Genomic DNA, 18,755 nt, shown 5'->3' on the forward strand with positions numbered 1-18,755 from the left:
CTGTGGAGTTTATCTTGGTGATTTTCCAACTCTCTATAGAGTAAATTTAACTCTGAAAAATATGCTCTAGGAGAAGAGTCAAATTTACTCTCTGTGGGGTGGGACCAATGGGTCTCTATGACAGAGTCAGAAACGACTCTATTAGAGTCGAAAACAACTCTGTCAGTTTTACTGTGCAGTCACTAAATATACATATTAATTTATTGTATGGCAGCATACAGCGCAAATCCCAAATTTGCCAAAGGTTCGTATGGGTATTTTCAGGCTATAAATGTACCGCATAGCAGCAGTGTTGGGAGTAATGCATTAAAAAAGTAATGTAATTACAGTAATGCATTGCTTTTTGCTGTAATGTAATGTAAGGCATTACCAATACAATTTCAGTAATATTTTACTCGGTACAATTCTCAGTAACTGAAGTTACTTTGCTTTTTAATCCAAAATTAAGAAAAGTTCAGTTGGCACCAGAGAAGATTATCCAAGAATTAAAAAAATCATCTATGCTGGTCCTGGAATTTGATTGCCTTATTTAAATGTAGAAAGGGAATTTGAGTTATCTCTGCCATTCATGCAACAGATCTAACATGGTTAGGCTATACTTCTCATTTCAAGCAGTGAGAATAACTAAAATGTTGCTTTTACAAAGATCGTAGCCATTATTCTCAAACTATTTGCATTAAGTCTACACCACTGTGAGTGGAAGGAAAGACAACCAGCAATGATAAGAACCATTTAAAGTCAACATACAATTTCACTATGGCTATATTTTACTATATTAAGTTGTGAGTGACCTTTGGCCTTTACGGCCTACATTGTCCCGTGCATAGCAAGACAAGCACAACTGGAGAATTGGTAGGTTCTTACTGTAGTGTCAGGTTTACTGAGCTTGCTGAGCCAACAATGCCTGTCTGTGTTTGTCAGTCTCTCCTCTCAAGTAACCATGTGAAAACACTGATAAGAGTTTCTTTGTTCACCTGGCACTAATTGCATCCCTGAAAACAAAAATAGTTGCTACTTAAAACTGAGAGAAGTCCTTGTGTTCATTAAACCGCCCTCCCATTCACTTGGTTATACTAGGAAGGGTCATATTCCCATTCTTATAAATAGCATTGTCTATGCATGACAAAGTGTGCAGAGGACGCTTTGTTAGTGTCTTAGTAGAGTGTAGCTTTTATTCGATCAAAAAAACAAAACAAAACTGCTGCTTTACTATTACTATGACTGTGTTACCACTGCTATTGACCAGTTTTCAATGACCAGTGCACAGCCTTTTGAGTAGTCTAGTTCAGTGTTTCCCAAACTTTTTTTCTGGGGACATACTTTTTAAAAATGACAGACCATCGCGACCCATTTCACTTCAGAGCAAACATGCAACCACCAATATTGTTTAAGGCCACAGGTTATCAAACTTGTCTATGCCCCCACCCTCAACCATTCTACAGTGCCATATCTATATACGTAATAGCGCCTACTACCACTACTATTACAGGGATTGGTGATGCACTGACTCGGTTTCCCACAATTCTGCAATCTCAATTACACATGAAACAATGTTAATATATTCAAAGCTGTAAAAAGTTTTGTACAAACACACAACCTCAGCTTTTTCTTATCCTGCTTTGAGCAGAAATGTTATATTTTGCGAGTGAGATGCACGCTGTCCCCTCTGCGACGGTTTCAGGGCTATTCTAGGGCTGTGACTGTGGTAAACAAACTATATCCTAATAGAAAACTATGTATTTTTTTTCCTACGGACAATACTACTTGGTACTAATACTAATAATACTTGGTGACCTTAAACCATTGGTTTCCAAAGACTGGGTCGCAGGAGATTTTATTTGGGTCACCAACACAACTTATGTTGTGTAAAAGGCCTAACTGATACCATTTAACCAGGAAAGCTAATAGTTTTCTAGTAGGGTGTAGTTTGTTAACTACCACAGTCATGGTTTTGTCTCCCAATGTGCATTTTTATATATAGAATAGCTCATGAAACTGGGGGGCGAACGCGTCACAGGCGGGGTGCCAGAGCGTGGACAGTTCTGTGGGGCACCTGCCATTAACCTCGCAGTTGCAAAATGCAAGGGACATGAATCAGCCTACTTGCACAATGCCATGGATGTTCGTGCAAAAAGGCAGATTCATGTCCCTTGCATTTTGCAACTGCGAGGTCAATGGCAGGTGCCCCACAGAAATGTTCCATTTTGCGAGTGAGATGTCCATGCTGTCCCCTCTGCAACGCGTTCGCCCCCCAGTTTCAAAGCTATTCTAAATGCAAAATTGCACAGAGGGCCATGACTGTAGTTAACAAACTAGATCCTAAAAAAAAAAACTGTTAGCTTTCCTGGCTAAATGGTATAAGCTAGGCCTATTACACAACATAAATTGTGCTGTCGACCCAAATAAAATCTCCTGCGGCCCACCCGTGGGTCGCGACCTAGTCTTTGGGAACCAATGGTCTAGGTTATGGAAATGAAGTAGCTTTGCCATTATGCACACAGCTGCTCACCACTTCAGACACAAGATCACTGTATACTTCATCTTATCCTTTGTCATTCTCCACCTCTCCCCTGTCCGGCATTCTGTGTGCAGTGAGTTGGAGATGATGCTCTCCATGAGCCAGGCTAACCCAGCCATGTTCAGCATCATGGCCAGCAAGCCGGAGGTGGCCAAGCAGCTGCGGAAGCTCGGCAGGCTGAAGGAGCTGCTGGAGACCAACAAGGAGGATCTGGCGGCCAAGCAGAGGGGCGACTGGCTCCGGTGGATCCAGCGATACAGGTTAGGCGACATGCAAACTCTGGTGCACGTTGGAGGCTTTTGTGAGCAAAATTGTACAGAGAAAGATGTAGAGATATGTTATGAATGCCATGTTTTGTTTTGCATTTCCTCTTTGAACTTGAATAGGAGGAGGTTGGCGCGTGAGTGTGAGAAGGAGTGTGACAAGCCCAATGTGGAGAGACTAAACATGAAGAGGATCCAAACTATGGACAGCACCAACCCACGGTTCATTCTTCGCAACTACATTGCCCAGAATGCAATTGAAGCTGCAGAGAAAGGAGACTTCTCAGAGGTCAGATACTAATCCGCTTTAGACTCTTGTTTTTTTACTCACTTTAGTTTATTAAAACCATATAGAACTGAGACCAGACTTTGTCTTTTTCTGACTTTTTAAACAAGATATGTACAATTTGGTGCTTGTGGGTTCTGAAGTTTCTTGAGAGGCCTTACTCCGCACAGCCTGGTGTGGAACATCCTGGCTGGCTTGGGCAAGCTCATCAAGGGACGTGTGGTGTTGGCGGACCAGGTGGAGCCGAAGTGGAGTGTAACGGGAAGGATCCAGACTCAGTGGCACGTTGCCTCCCCTATGACAGCAAGCCGCCCTCTTGGGCGAGGGAGGTCTGCGTTACATGATCCTCATAGGCTCTCCCCAACCCCAGCTGATTGCGGAGAAGGTGCTGAGGTTGTAGACTGTATCCCAGTCAATTCTGATCCAGAATCAGCCTACTTGTGCTAGTCACCAAGGTCACGTACTGTATGTTGAGGCTGACACTGGTGGTTGAATTCAGTCAAGGCATTTGAGGAAGTTGTTACTATGTGAATATGCCATGGGCCCTAGGAAATAGATGGTTTGACTGAATTGTTCCCTTGGCGGGAGTCTATCAACAGCAAGAATAAAGAGAGTTTATATCATAAACATCTCTTTTTTTCTTTTCCCTTCTTCCAGTCAGTCTGCGGTTATCATGGGAGGAGAGGCAACTGGCAGGAAACCCTTGTAATCACATTATGCATAGAGACTGTGTATCTGAAGCAGAGATGTCAAATTTGTTATTGCTGTGAATACTTTAAAGTGTGTACTGGCACTTTGTATCCAAATATTTGATTTGAATTGTAATACGTTTGATGACAACTGTGATGTGGACGGGTCATTTCCTGTGACTGTCCACTGTGTGCACATACCATACAACTTTGTACTCTTGCTTGTTTACACAAAATTCGGCATTTCTGTGGTTGAAAATGACTGCTCAGACCACCAGTCAACAGTGACAGGTCTGAACATGATGGACAAGGGTGTTTCTGATTTTAAGCTTTTATATACATGCACACAAAAACATAATCATCTAGGTACAGCATGCAATATCAGAATTACTGATTTTCTGAAGTTCCTAGCTCTTGTATTGCTGTACTTTACAACGTCGTCAGCTCCTCAGTTTTCGGTATGTGTCATTATACTGTTTACATCTAGGTCACTATAGTACTTGAATCATGCCTGCAGTACTACATCTGTCATGACAAGGAACGTCTATAAAACATACCTTTTTATGTTAAGCTTAAATATGTATGGACCTAAATAACAACCTTAAATAATGCTCATACTAATGAAGTTGAAGAAAGCTCACTGATTTCTGGACTAGAGACTTGTTCATTATGTAAATCTGTAATGCTGAATGCAAATACACCATATATTCATATATTTTCTGTCTGCTTCTGTTTTGTCATAAATACATATACTTGTTGGTGCCACTGTTTTATTATGGGATTATGCTTATGTCTCCTGCAATGGATACAGAGGCACCACTTTGGACAACTGGGTTATTGTGTGACATCAGTCATTCATTGTAGTTAACTGTGGTGCCACACAGTGATTCCAATATTAGTTAAATAAAATGTCACACAGCGCTACGTGTCAGAGAAGAAACAGAGTAAATTGAACAAACTGAGCAACTCAGAAACTATTACAGCATAAAAGACCAACTTGTGCAACTATGGTCTACACATAATCCCCTTGATCATAAAGGCAGAAGTGAGTCATTGTGAAAACACACACAATAGCCATTACCAAACCCAACACAATCAAACCCTAAGAACTGGATAAAAGGCTCAATATTTTCTGTAGCTTGCTGTTAGGGGGAATACACAGGGAAAAGTGATTGCCTTCTGCCATTTTAAAATGTTTGACCTGATTGTGCTTTAACAATGTTTGACATGATTTATTGATTATAGGGGACATCCACTATGTGGATTAGCCAAATTTTCTGAATTCATTACAATGTGTGCATAATTTATTATCATCTGTGCCCATTTAGTGAATTGAGTTCACAACGTAATGTGCATACAATTTACTTTAGATGAGCACTCTATGTATCATTGTGAGCTCAATTTAATAATGTGCCCACATTTTAGTACGCTGAAAATGATTCTTCTAATGCACACACAATTTACTTTAATGTGCCCACGAGTAAGTTATAGAAACTGTATTCTGCACACAATTTATGATCTCTGTATGTTTAAGTAAACTGACCTCGTTTAGGGGCTCTGTATTACATAACTTCAGGGTTTTTTGTTTGTTTGTTTTTAACAGGATGCATTGTGTGTGACCGCAGCAATATACAGTAGTGAGCTTTCAGACTGTATCCTAAGTGCCTTACTGTTTGTCTAGGTAGGCCATCAACACACAGCTGTGGCTTAATAGGAGGTGTGTCCTGTCTCATCTTAATACTATCAGTGCAGGTGTTTCATGACTGTTAGTACTTACTGAATTAAACAACAAATGCAAGTCACTACCTGGTTTCTCAGTTGATATTTGAACAGTGCTTTTTCTGATTTCACTATGTTAGCAATTGTAAATCTATCCACTAAGATACAGGTTCACTCTAAAAACAGATTGGTTAAAAAAACAACTAATATCGTTGGTTAAGCATATATTAGTTAATTTAACAAACATATTGGTAATTATTAAACCAATACATTAGTTATTCATTAACCAACATCATTAGTTAAGCAAATATTGGTTAATTTAACTAAGACACATAGGTTATCCATTAACCAATCTCATTTGTTCATGGATTTTTTTTTCTCAACAACCAATTTAATTGGTCAGCACTCACTTTAAGAAAATTAAATAACAAATATTATTGTTTAACCAGCTATCTGTTAATTTAACCAAGAGTTATCGGTTTACATTGAATGTATCATATCCAGGGTTTCCGTGGGGTCTTTGAAGTCTAACATTTAAAATATAAAATAGGCCTAGCCTGTATTTGTGAAGCTTCTGGAGTTTTGCCTACACTTTGCCTTTGTTAGGCTATATTGAAATTATGACAGAATTTTCTTGATTAGGGTAAGGCCCCCTCTGTGAAAGTAGGCTAGGCCTATAGGTCCTGTGTACATGGCTGCCATTTCTGCATAGCATGTTAAAGTTTAATGTTTTTTTTTTTTTTTAATTTCCCCTTGGGGATCAATAAAGTATCTATCTATCTATCTATCTAAGTGGAGGATTTGACTGTTGATTCACATAGACTTATACATAGTTTTCTTAAAAGCGCTCAATGCCTTCAGCCCCTTGCATTCCCCAGGGGGACCCTGCAGTTTGGACTGTGTCGTGCTCCCATCGAGCCCTTGACTGAAGCGGAGTGGTTCACAAACCAAATAGCCTATATTAAATAGCCTATATTTATTTAGGTCTTAAATTGGCAGATGCACCAGTGCGGTGCATTTTGTGTGGACCACTTGCATGAATTGTGTCTTCTATTTGAGGGGAAGTGAACTTTTTTTCATGTGAAGTTGCAGCCTGTATAGGCTAGTCCTAAAAAGTGTAGGCTATACCCTACCCAGCGGGCACCTTGATGTTAATTTGATGTCAAGAATTAGTCAAGGCTTTGACCAACATGTTGAGCATAATTTCATACTATTTTAGCTTTACAAGCTGGCTTGCTTGTGATTGTAAAGAGGTTCAACAGGGACATGTAGTCACTTGGGTCAATATGATTAATGTTAAACCAGTCAAATTGATCTGAAATTGACGTCACACCATATGAGAACCATAATAATCATAATAGTAGTAATAATAGCCCACTAGGCTAATGTTACTATTGTTTAGACACTTCTATCAATCAGTTTAGTAGCCATTTCAATGTAACAGTCTAAAATGGCAACAGTTAATCATTTTCACATAGGCTACGATTGTTTTTAACGCTCTTGATAAGCGCATGCGCACACACAGCAATTCCCATCCCCCACCCCTGACTGACATTTCAACTCCAGCCACCAGTGACTTCAACTGTCACTTTTCTGTCATGCAGCTGACTACATGTGTAAGCTGTTCAAACTCTGTCTGTCCTTATCATTCAAGGTAAGAATTAAAGTACTTTGTATGTCAATTGAAAACGGGAATTTATTAGAAATATAGCTTTTATTGTTTTCATAATGGAATGTTAACCAAATATGTTAGAATTAGCTAGCGAGCTAACATCGCTAACGTTAGCGATGTTAGCTGTGAATGTTAGCTTTTCCAGTAACTAACTTCACCATTATGTGGAATATCTGTGTTGAATGATGTGTTAATATCATATCTAGCAATAATTCTGTCTGAGATGTCGTTATGAATAGAGTTTTAGTTTGAATGAAATATCTGGCACAAGTAGGTTAGCTCTAGCTAACTTAGCTAGCTGCTACATTTAAAGTGTGTTTACATGTCTATTACCATGAGACACAGATGAAAGTTGTTAACGTTTGTGTGTGTTAATGTGTGTGTGTGTGTGTGGGGGGGGGGGGGGGGGGGGTACTTGCTCTGAGACATGTGTTTACTTAACATGCATGTGAGTATAGCAGTGCTTCAGTGATGGTCTTTTCATGTTCTGTGTGTTTTTTAATTTATTAATCTTAGTCTCCTTCTGTTCCCTCTGTTTACAGACTGTGTGTTATGAGGACTGCTTCCCTGAGAATGCTGAGTGCATTCTGGAATATTCCAAATGTGTGCCACTTCCATACGGACGCCCGCAAGAGAGTTCACTCATCAGGTAGAGACACACACACATACACGTAGAATTACATTAGGGCTGTAACGATATGCAATTTGAAACCTAAATCACAATACTCATATCCACGAACCTGTGTCGCGGTGTGAAAAGGCAGAACCGCGACACACCCTTTCTAGTGTTTCACACAGCGCTTTGCAGCTTACAGTATAAGCAACACACATCTCCCGCTTTACTTACCGGTAGCCTACGTTGTCCAAAAATACATAAATAAATCATAATTTCGTACCGCTCATTACTTTCATTGTAGACTATGCTTGCAACTTTACCAAATAGTATAGAAGTAAACAAAAAAGTATTTGAGGATGTATTTGTGTCTGTAACTGTGTTTAGTTTATCCCCTGTTTTTATGTGTCTGTTGCTATGTGTGCTCCATCAACTGTCTAGGTCAAAGTTGGTCTGTCCTGATGGCACTACCTGCTGCTTGATGATGTCTAGTAGCCATCGCTGCTGCTTTCAACGCGGTGTAAGTGTTTGTGTTTTGAATATATTTTTTTTCCATGGTGAGGGCTATGGGGTATGTTATTGTGCATGCTCTAATTTGTTTGACATATGTGCTATGTAATGCATTAAAGGTTGTATCAGCGATTTCAGGCCCAAAAAAGGCCCAAACATAAATGATCACATTCATCTAATCTTTCCTAACGATCTGCTAGCTGTCTGCCCCATAAGCAGGCCGTCAAAAAAAATGCGTCTCTGTAGCCTAGGCTCTGAGATCTGTACACAAAAACAATTGCTACCAACAAGGGTTGGCAAACACTCAAAGGCAAAATAAAGTGTTTCAACCAATAACTGACAAGATGCGCGTTTAGGAGAGTTTTAATTGTACGGGAGTGAGGGGGAGAGAGTAGCGAGCTAGCTATCGCTGATACAACCTTTAATACAGAAACTAATCATGATTATTGCAGCTACTTAAAATGGTCTTGAATTTTGCAATTTAGCCACGTTTACCATTGTGTTGGTGGTAATGTGAGCAGTGAATATCTGCCAAACTGATCATAATCATTATTTAAAAAATTGTACAGCAACTCAATTTATTGTACAGCATGCATAATTTGGTTTAATCCTATCTTTTATTGACAGAGTCCTCACAAATAAACTGATATCAAGAATTAACATAGATGGTGATGGTGGCAAGTGTGCCTTCAGAAGGTATTTATAATTTATTTTTGTACACCAGATTGACTTGCCTTTCCTTATTTTTTTAATTCTATGACTTTTATCTTAATCAACAATAACCAGATGTATGGCAAATGGTGTTTTATTTTTTTTTAGGTGCCACCCAGCAGTCCCAGCCTGCTTTTGCAAGTCCGATGGGGGATGATCTATGTTAAGGTCGTGTAAGCAAGAAGGCAAGTGCTGCTGCAGGCAATGTTGCGATAAGGTATGATATCACACAGACATACTACTGCTCAGAAGTGTAGGGTCACTGTGAAATGTGACCCTGCAAGGCGAAACCAGTCGTTTTGGTAAAATTTACAAAATTAAGTTAATGTGCTCACGTGAACGGCCATTGACTAAGCTTTCCAACGATATGTATATCGAGGGTATTGCAAAAAGTATCGCTAAGATAACCGCATCCAAAGTTGGCATGGTTCTCCTGTCACATTACGCCAGAAGAGGAGAAAATCACCTTTTTAAGTAAATTGTCACATGCGATAATGTGAGGACACAGCAATTATTAGCCTTACAGTAGCGTGACTTTGAAGCGGATGACTGACTATGTCCAGTTTTATCAACCGAGTGAGTGTCTATTTCTGCCCCCTAGTTCATACCTGGGACGGTCATAAGGTGTCACTATAGAATAGAATTAATGTATTTCGGGGGAAGTAAGGGGAGAAGAAGTTCTGTGTACACAGATTGTGCAGGCTATAGGCCCACTTTTAAAATGTGCTACGTTAATGGAAAACTTCTCCTGGTCCGTAAAATGACGCCAGGATATTTCTAAAAGTTCGTGCTTTTGACCGTTCGTGCCCTGAAAGGCAAGTCTTTCACATTCATATTCGGTTACATCTGCCAAGAACGATAGAGAGCTTACACATTGAGTAACGAGTAGCCTAATGAGTAAATTTTAGCTCTACTGTAAAACCTTATAGCGGCGTGGACAAATAGAATGACTGCTAACTGTGTTTAATCTTCACCTAAATAAAGTCAGGGTTTAGAGCAACATCAAAGAGTTTTTTGTACCTTAAAATAATGTTTCCAAAATCGTTTCAGTGGTTCATCAACTTGTAACAGGGTGAACGGCACTTCTGCATTCGCTTTGCGGACCTCTATCGGCTATAACCGCACTATGTAAGTTTGCCAGATCGGGTACCGGGTCCGTAGTTCGATGGTTCAAGACATAAGAAACTACAAATTTGACTTGCATCTGATGTCGCAATACATCGTACTTTAGTGTTAATTTTATCACCTATTTTTAATTTAGTCTTAGTCTTAGTCTTGTGACGAAATGTCCTTTTTAGTCTTTGTCATATTTAGTCATTCAAATATCATTTTTGTTAGTCAAGTTTTAGTCGACTAAAAGTCTCGTCATTTTAGTGTAGTTTTAGTCAAAAGAAAACTAAAGGTATCTCAGTCTTAGTCAGTTTTAGTCAACACATTTTAGTCTTTTTTTATAACAAATTATTTCTGATTACCATTTGAGTCAAATAGTGTTTCACACATCTCAATTTTCCAACAATATTGTGTGTCCACAGGGCTACTCGTCTGTTATAATTACTCATTCTGATTTTTTGTCAGTCAGTATGTTTACATGCACAGGTAAGTCAAGTTACAGTTATAGCTCGGCTGGGATTTGACCATAGACAGTAAAAGATTTGACTGGACCACTGTCATATTCGTAGACCAGTGTTTCTCAAAGTGTGGTCTGGGGATCACTGGTGGTCTGCAAGCTATCCCAAGTGGTCCGCGAGCAGACGTGGTAAAATATAATATAGATGAGTTGTTTGCAATATAACTTGTATGTAAATCCAAACAGTTCTGCAACACTGTCTATGTAAGATGTCTATTTTTTTTTTTATTTTTTTTTTAGCTAGGGTTAGTTAAGTGGTCCTGAAACTGAAAAAGTTTGAGAAACACTGTTGTAGGCCAAACTATTAATGTTTTACTCCGCCTCGCTAGATGGCGATATGCGCCCAAACACAACACATTCCCCAAACAGACTCTCCATCTTAGCCATAGCTAACCTGCTAGCGAACTTTCCATATTAGCTTACTTGCTAGCAAACTTTGCATCATCAGTCTAACTAGATGAATAGTTGACATTACATGCTGAACATTTTCGTATGGACATTCTGGGGGATGTTAATTTGTATGAGAGAAGCTTCAACTTCTGGGTATGTAGCATTGTGGCATAAAGCTTAGGTAGTTAGCTTGCTAACTCTGGCAGAAATCTCTAGTGTTCTTGTTCCATGTAGTTTCGTGTTGCAGCCACAGGGTTGCAGCAGCAGCACGTAGACTAGCCTACAGGAAAGCTGTTGCGTATGAACTCATTCGGAATATTTTGAAAACATAACAGCTAGATATTCTGTCTTCTCATTTTGTAGACGAACATGAAGGGAGATTTTATCTTAGTTTTTATTTCATGCAAAACATTTTAGTCTCGTCTTTTTTCGTCAACAATAATGCATCTTAAGATAGCCTTAGTCAGTGTTTCAGGACATTACTGCCGTCTCGTCATCGTCTCGTCTTAGTCATGAAAAAAAAGGTTGTTGACGAACATATTTCCTCTTGTCTCGTCTGACGAAATTAACACTATCGTACTTTCATAAATCGTGCAACATATTCTACCTTGTCTGTGGACATCGTTATTTGCAAAGCCGCTGCTGGATAAACAAATAGCGTGCGTGCAGAGGGAAAGTTATTTGGTGTTGCTTTAACAGTCAAAACGTATGTTTATCCGTGAAATTTGTTCACAATATGAAAGTGTAGACTATATGCTGTCGAATGCAAGCAGCGTGTATGCGCTCCGCTTCCGTTGTTGTTTAAAGGGAAACTTGGCAGGATTTCCCCCTCTGCTGGAGAAATTGTGCATTATGCTATTTCAAACTGTGGGAAAAGGTAACGATAAAGCACATGGATTTGTTTACAAGCTAGCAAACGGTTAGCATAAGTTTGGCAGAACTATGTGGATGTTACAAGGTAAGAAACACGATTTAAAACGAGTTTCTTGTTTCTCACTTCTCTTTCCGGGACGGTAGTCTCAATGTTGCAAGGTTGGTTTTCCGCCTGGGGACGCTAGACGCAGCGGGGAAAGTCACCATTTTCACCGGAACAGGTCATTTAACCATCCAAATGATTTCTAAACGGGTTTATTACGTTGAAATAGTTGCCAAGTTCCCCTTTAAAGATTGAATGTGAAACGGATTTGGAGCCAAAGGCTAAAATTTAACGCAGCTACAATTTGTAAGGTATCACCAATATCAATTTAATGTTATAGATGTATGGCCATATACATTCTTAAAATGGTTCTGGTCTAGACTTAAATATCTATTGAAAACTTCACAATGGAGGGTGTTTTTAGAGCGTGAACTGCAGGCGACCTGTTGGCTATTTTTAGAAGGTGCGCTGGGAGACCACTGATTTAGACTGTTAAACCCTGACTTTATTTAGGTGAAGATTCAACACATTAGCAGTCATTCTCTCTGTCCACGCCGCTATAAGGTTTTACGGTAGAGCTAAAATTTACTCATTACTCATTACTCGTTACTCAATGTGTCAGCTCTCTCCATCATTCTTGGCAGATGTAACCGAATATAAATGTGAAAGACTTGCCTTTCAGGCACGAACGGTCCTTGTTACTTTTTAACTCTAATTGACAGTACATGGCAAAATGTAACTTTTCTATTTTAATATCCAGCTCAATACAGGACACATTATGTTTTTCATAGTTCAGAAAAACACAATCACTGTACTTATACTCACACTTTGAACAGTGGGGTGTAATTAGTCTGATTGGAGAGCCCCGTAGCAGTTGAAAGGCTCTCTTGTATTGGATGACGTCTTAAGCTCCACCCTCATTTCACTGGTGTGTAAAATGTGTGTATGTGTGTTTGCTCTGAGTGTTTGTGAAGTCAGGCCTGAAAGAACAGCACTGCTAACCACTCAGGAGAGATAAGGAGAAAAAGAGTAATTTACTGAACAGCAGGAATCAGTTTTAACCTTTGAACAAGCATAACTTCACATGGTAAGCACATTCGTTTAGTTCCCAGCATTTGAGTCATTTCATAGTGAGGACATACTTTGAATTCTAATGGAACTGGAGAACGTCTGGGGTTGGGCACTATAAAAGGCTGGGCTTTGAACTGCCTGTGCAATAGTGAACACACTTTGGAACTTTGAAACAAGAAACTGTGAGTAGATTCAGATTGTGTATTTTACACTAGCATTTAGCAAAGCCTTTATAAACATAGGCCTGTGGTCACATTGACTAGTCAAGTAACAACCTACTGTCAACTAGTGTAAAAACCTATTTTCAAATGTGTAAAGTTAACATGGTTTATATTGTAAAAATATGCAATATGCTGATTAAGTGTTTCTTTTTCTGTGCAACATGTTTCTGACAACAGCTGTGTCAGAGATAACCTGAAATGAGCAGGTTATTCCACAATCAAGTTCATTCTGCAGTTCTCTCTCATCAGCTGCTTAAATGTTAGTGTAATGGCAAGCAGAGTGTCTTGTTAAATGTGAGAGAAGTGCTGGTTGTTGTGATGTGTGTGGAATAGTATGTGTCCTGGACTGTCTTTTCTCAGTTGGATGTAGTCAGATCAATTGACATATATGAAAACTGAATCATGTAAACGCACATATCATCTCCCAAATCTTTAAAAGGGAATGCAGAAAATATGAAAAATATTATTTTTCATAAAAACCCAATTTAGTTTCTTTAATGTTGAATGACTGGATTGGGATTGGTAGTTTATGATTTCCCCAGTTTAGATGTGAACTAATTCTCTTTTGCAATCAGATGGAAAGAAAGCTGTCAGCAATAGCTGGACTGCTGCTTCTCTGCTGCACCCTTACTGACCAGATCCATCAGCATAAGGTAAGGCTATCCTAAAGACATGCTGGCCAGAGAATGACTTCAGTTTTAACTTCATCGGTTAATTTTTTACATTATAGCTCATTTTAATTCTATTTAATCAACTTCCAGGTGCAAAACCCCACATTAACGTCTCAAGGTATTGCAACACTGAGTCTGTGTATCGTGAGCAATAAAAAGTTCCAAATTAACAATTTGCTGTAAATCCTCAAAAAAGTTTAGATTATGATCTTCTTCTCCACTCATGACTTTCAGGCCAAGACTGTACAGCCATCAAAGATTCCAGTCCTAATGCTCAAAGTGGAATTTACATTATACAGCCGAAAGGAGTTCATAAACCTTTCAAGGTACTGGTGAAAATGTTTCCAATTCTTTCAATGATTATATGCAGCCAGACACTGTTCTTAAACTGTTCCATAAAATACAATGTATGTACAGTGTATGTCATCAAATTGATGCAGAGTTCTTTTTCTTTTTTTACCTCAGCTATGTACATGTATAATTGAGAAGTATTCAATTGTGACCCCTGTGGAATACATTGGCAAATGTTGAACCTTAGAGAACCTCAACTGTCACTTTTTTCTGACAGTGTACGTACCTTTTGTTTGACCCTTACGCAGGTGTACTGTGAGATGCTGGCTGATGGGGGCTGGACAGTGTTCCAGAGACGTACAGGGGGGGAAGTATCCTTCCAAAGAAACTGGGCAGAGTACAAACATGGCTTTGGATACCTCAAAAGTAAGGCCCTGGGACCGCTCTGTTGCCTTCATTTATTAATTAATTTGTCATGTTCTATAAGCATCTTTTTGATCTACAGCATCACTACCACCAGATATACCGTATATATGATCAGTATACCCATCAAACAAACCTTTACGCTTTTCTCAAGGTGCATTAATCATCCTTAATATTTGCACTATAAGTGTATTTCTCAGAACAATCCGTACAGACAGCATAATTAAGTGGATTGCCTGCAAAAGCCTGTAAGTTGTTCAGTATGCGTACTAAGTCACTTTAGTGCAATAGCAACGCAAAGGTGGTATCTTTTATGAATGAGGAGTGATTGCTGATTGAAGAATTGTGTAAAAGACTTTCAAGCAATATCTGTTAGCTGTGAATAAATCTTTCCCATTTGTTCACACAGTTTGGAGTCTTTGAAAGCTATGTTAAGTGGTTCGAAAAAGAGTGTTAACACATTTGCAAGAGATGACTCCAGCTGTGCTAAGATGAAGATCAGTGGATCCCAGTGCCATGAAGTACAGTACTAGCATTCACATAACTGTAACTGGCTCTCGTTTCAGAGGATCACTGGTTGGGCCTGGCCAAAGTGTGGGCTCTTACCAGGAGCAATGATCAGAAGTCCATCCTCAGAGTAGGCCTGTGGGACTTTGAGGGGGGATCAGCTTTTGCAGAGTACAGAGATTTCAGAATTGGCGATGAGCCGGCGGCCTACAAACTGAGTGTCGGAACTTATAAAGGCACTGCAGGTATGGAAACAAAGCTGATTTTTTTAATTTATTTTTATTGGGGGCCAAGCAGCGAAGCTGCGAAGGCACCCATTGTGTTTCTAGCTTTTCCTATTATTATTACACATCTTTCCTCTGCCATTGAAGTCTATGGCAGCCCATAGAACCGTCTGGTGAAAAGTTGTGAAATTTGGCACACTAATTAGGCTGCGGCCCAGAATTAATTTCACCAAGTTTCGAGTCCGCACCACGAGCGCTCTAGCGCCACCAACAGGCCAAATTTGGACATGCGTTCATGCATGTAACTTCTGACCCGTTGGCCCGATTTTGAAAAATGAGGTACCATTGGAATCCTTGGACCAGGCCGAGTTCAACGCACCCTATGACGTCATTTTCCGCCATGATGGATTTTCCGCCATATTGGATTTTAGTGAAAGTGAAACTAATTTTTCACAGGTCACAAATTTTGTCCGATCGTCACCAAACTTGACATACATGATCTTCAGACCAAGCCTAACAAAAGTTGTGGTGTTTTGTCTTCGGAACTTAAACCGTTCACCCGTAAAATCCAATTGAAACTTGCGGCGAAGCCGCCAAACAGGAAGTGAGCTCATATCTCAGCAACCCATTCATCTATCATAACCAAACTAAGTACATGGACTCAGGACCCAATCAGGGGGATGCTCAAGAAATTTGGTGACCTTTGACCTCTAGGGGGCGCTGTAATTAAGAAACATGCCTTTTGGCCTGTAGCAGCAGTTGTGCTTAGAATTAAAACACACTAGTGGTGTCTGGTACTACTGTTGAAGGTCCTTAGGTCAACCCAAGCCAACTTGTGATGTCATCGTAATTGATTCGGCCGCCATATTGAATTTAATCAAAAACACGTACAAGTTTTCGCAGGTCACAAATTTCATCTGTTCTTCACCAAAATTGGTAGAGACCATCTTTAGACCATGCCTGATGAGTGCATTGCTTTCTGGAACAATTGACAGAAGCATTGACCTGTACCAGCCAATCGAAATTTGCGGCGAAGCCGCCAAACAGGAAGTGATTTCATATCTCAGCAACGCTTTCATGTATCAAAACCAAATTTAGTACATGTACCTCAGACCCCATCGGGAGGACGCTCAATAAATTTGGTGACATTTGACCTCTAGGGGGCACCGTAATTGACAAAAATGCATTTTGGCCAGTAGTTGCTGATGCGCATTATTTTGCAATGGAAGTCAATGGCAGCCCATAGAACCGTCTGGTAAAAAGTTATACAATTTTGCACACTAATTGGGGACAGTCCAATAATTCATTTCACCAAGTTTCATGCCGGCACCTCAAGCGCTCTAGCGCCACCAACAGGCCAAAGTTGGACTTGTGTTTACGGACGTAACTTTTGACCTGTTGACCCGAATGGCAAAATAAGGTATCATTGGAATCCTTGAGCCAAGCCGAGTTCAACACACCCTATGACGTCAATTGTTGACCTCTATGTTTAAATCACAGCAAGTGTGATCATATCTCAGTCAATCTTTATTTTTGATGTGAAACTGATGACAGCGAGTTCCATCCAGTTAATTCTAATGCGTGTGCGTGCAAGGGTGGGGCGGGGTGGGATGGGCAGGGGCGGTTGCGGCGGTGGGCTGGCTGGGGGAGGGGGCGGCGACACTCAGCCCTGGTTCAGCCCCACAAAATCAGTTATGTTTTGATGTGAAACTTGACCTTGTAACTCAGCCAGTCTTGGGTTGTATGGCATGGAACTTGCTGTGACTGCTTAAGGCTATATATCTGATGCAACGGCATTGACTTGGCAAATCTGGCCTGCTGATCTCACTGCTTGGCCCCCTCATTGCTGCTTGCAGCTATATTTTATTTTTATTTTTGCTGAAAAATAATTCAAGTCAAAAACTAGCGGCTATACCCACACAACAAAATAGAGTGGCTAGCATTACCTGAAACCTCTGAAGTGATGTTGATATTGTTCCTGATCGCCTATGTAATCCTCATACTGACCAGGTGATGCTATACGCGGAGCATACAGTGGTATTGACCAGAATGGCTTTGGATTCAGCACAAAGGACCGAGACAATGACGGCTGCTCCCCGTGCATCTTTGGAGACATCGCTGAGCGCGAATGCAGCTCATCAGAGGGTGGGGGCGGCTGGTGGTTCAGCCGTTGTGGCTCAGCCAACCTCCACGGAGACTGGCACCCAGCGGGGGACAACGTAGGCTGGGCGTCAGGGGTGCACTGGCGCACGTGGAAAGGCCCGGCCCCATACTCCCTACAAGCCACTCGAATGATGGTGAAGTCTGTGTGAGGACACCTCATCCAGTGTGACACTCAGAGGGTTTAATCTGAGACACTCAGGCTTCTGGTCCAGTAAGATTTCTGTGCTTGCTCCAGTAATTTCATTGAGTGAAAATTGTGTTCTTATTTCTCTTAGTTCTCTCACTTTATACGGCGGCAGTCGCATCACGCACAGCTTTGCAGTATATCTAGTTGAGGTGACTGATGTGATCAGGCTATTGATATTTTAGAAGAGTGAGTAAACATAATCACACACACATGTCTATACCCTGTGGAGTGGCCCAACATACTGTGCATAAAATGGGCCGCCACAGACCTGGCCGACCATTCTGGATCTTTTTTGTGGGAGTACTGCTCTTCTAGATTTTGGAATATTCTTTGCCTTGCTTTGTGAACGTTTTGATTAATGATCAGTTTCTGTTCTGTGGCTGCTGATCGTTTTAACACTCTGGACTTCTTCCATGTGCCTTGTGTCTACGTTCTGTGTGTATTGGGCCTACTAACTGGGATCTGACTATGCTTTGAGTGCATATTATGTAGGAATAAAGTGTATATTAAGTATAAATAAAGTTTTATTAAATGTCAATCTCTGTGTGCTACTTCTGTTTGCGCCTCCTGTTCCTTGTGTCTCTGGGTCATTATGGATGTAGTCTTTGGCATGATCACACAAAACACCTTTTACTTTTTTTTGTTCTGATTTATGTATGCCCAATATATTTATACATTTCCTAAATGCTATGGACCCTTTTGGTGTCTGAAATAAAGATTTGATTCATTGATTGATGGAATGGACGGCTATTTGATAGAGACCAGGCTTCAGTGGGCCAGTTGATGCTGTTAGGTCCTGTGACGTTGCGTGCTCTACCTAACCTGAGCATTCACATCTCTCTCTCTCTCTCTTTCGATTTAGGCAAGGCAGTTTTATTTACAGTATATAGCACATTTCTTACCAAGGCAGTTCAATGTTCTTTACATCATCAGTTGAACTCAGCAAGCATCAGCAAATCACAATATTCAAAATATAATAAAAGTCGTAAAATGATTTAAAAAAATTAATAAGAAATAATAAAATATATGAATGAAGTAAAACAACTAAAAACATGAATAAGGTAAATGTAATGAAATAAGATA

At 40.1% G+C, this 18,755-nt stretch overlaps 1 protein-coding gene across 1 annotated transcript in view; it reads left to right on the top strand.

Annotated features, from left to right (window-relative positions):
• Window positions 1-18,210, top strand: part of LOC121697803 (angiopoietin-related protein 7-like) — a 55,213-nt gene extending 37,003 nt beyond the window's left edge. Inside the window, exons 11-16 of the mRNA XM_042079530.1 lie at window positions 13,782-13,859; window positions 13,968-13,995; window positions 14,112-14,203; window positions 14,477-14,594; window positions 15,158-15,343; window positions 17,333-18,210. Of these exons, the coding sequence (XP_041935464.1) occupies window positions 13,782-13,859; window positions 13,968-13,995; window positions 14,112-14,203; window positions 14,477-14,594; window positions 15,158-15,343; window positions 17,333-17,634 (804 nt within the window). The 3' untranslated portion in view covers window positions 17,635-18,210. The remainder of the gene's footprint in view (window positions 1-13,781; window positions 13,860-13,967; window positions 13,996-14,111; window positions 14,204-14,476; window positions 14,595-15,157; window positions 15,344-17,332) is intronic.
• The last annotated feature ends 545 nt before the right edge of the window (window positions 18,211-18,755 follow it).

This window comes from Alosa sapidissima, chromosome 22 (assembly GCF_018492685.1).
Source record: "Alosa sapidissima isolate fAloSap1 chromosome 22, fAloSap1.pri, whole genome shotgun sequence".
In the NCBI taxonomy this organism is placed as follows: domain Eukaryota; kingdom Metazoa; phylum Chordata; class Actinopteri; order Clupeiformes; family Clupeidae; genus Alosa; species Alosa sapidissima.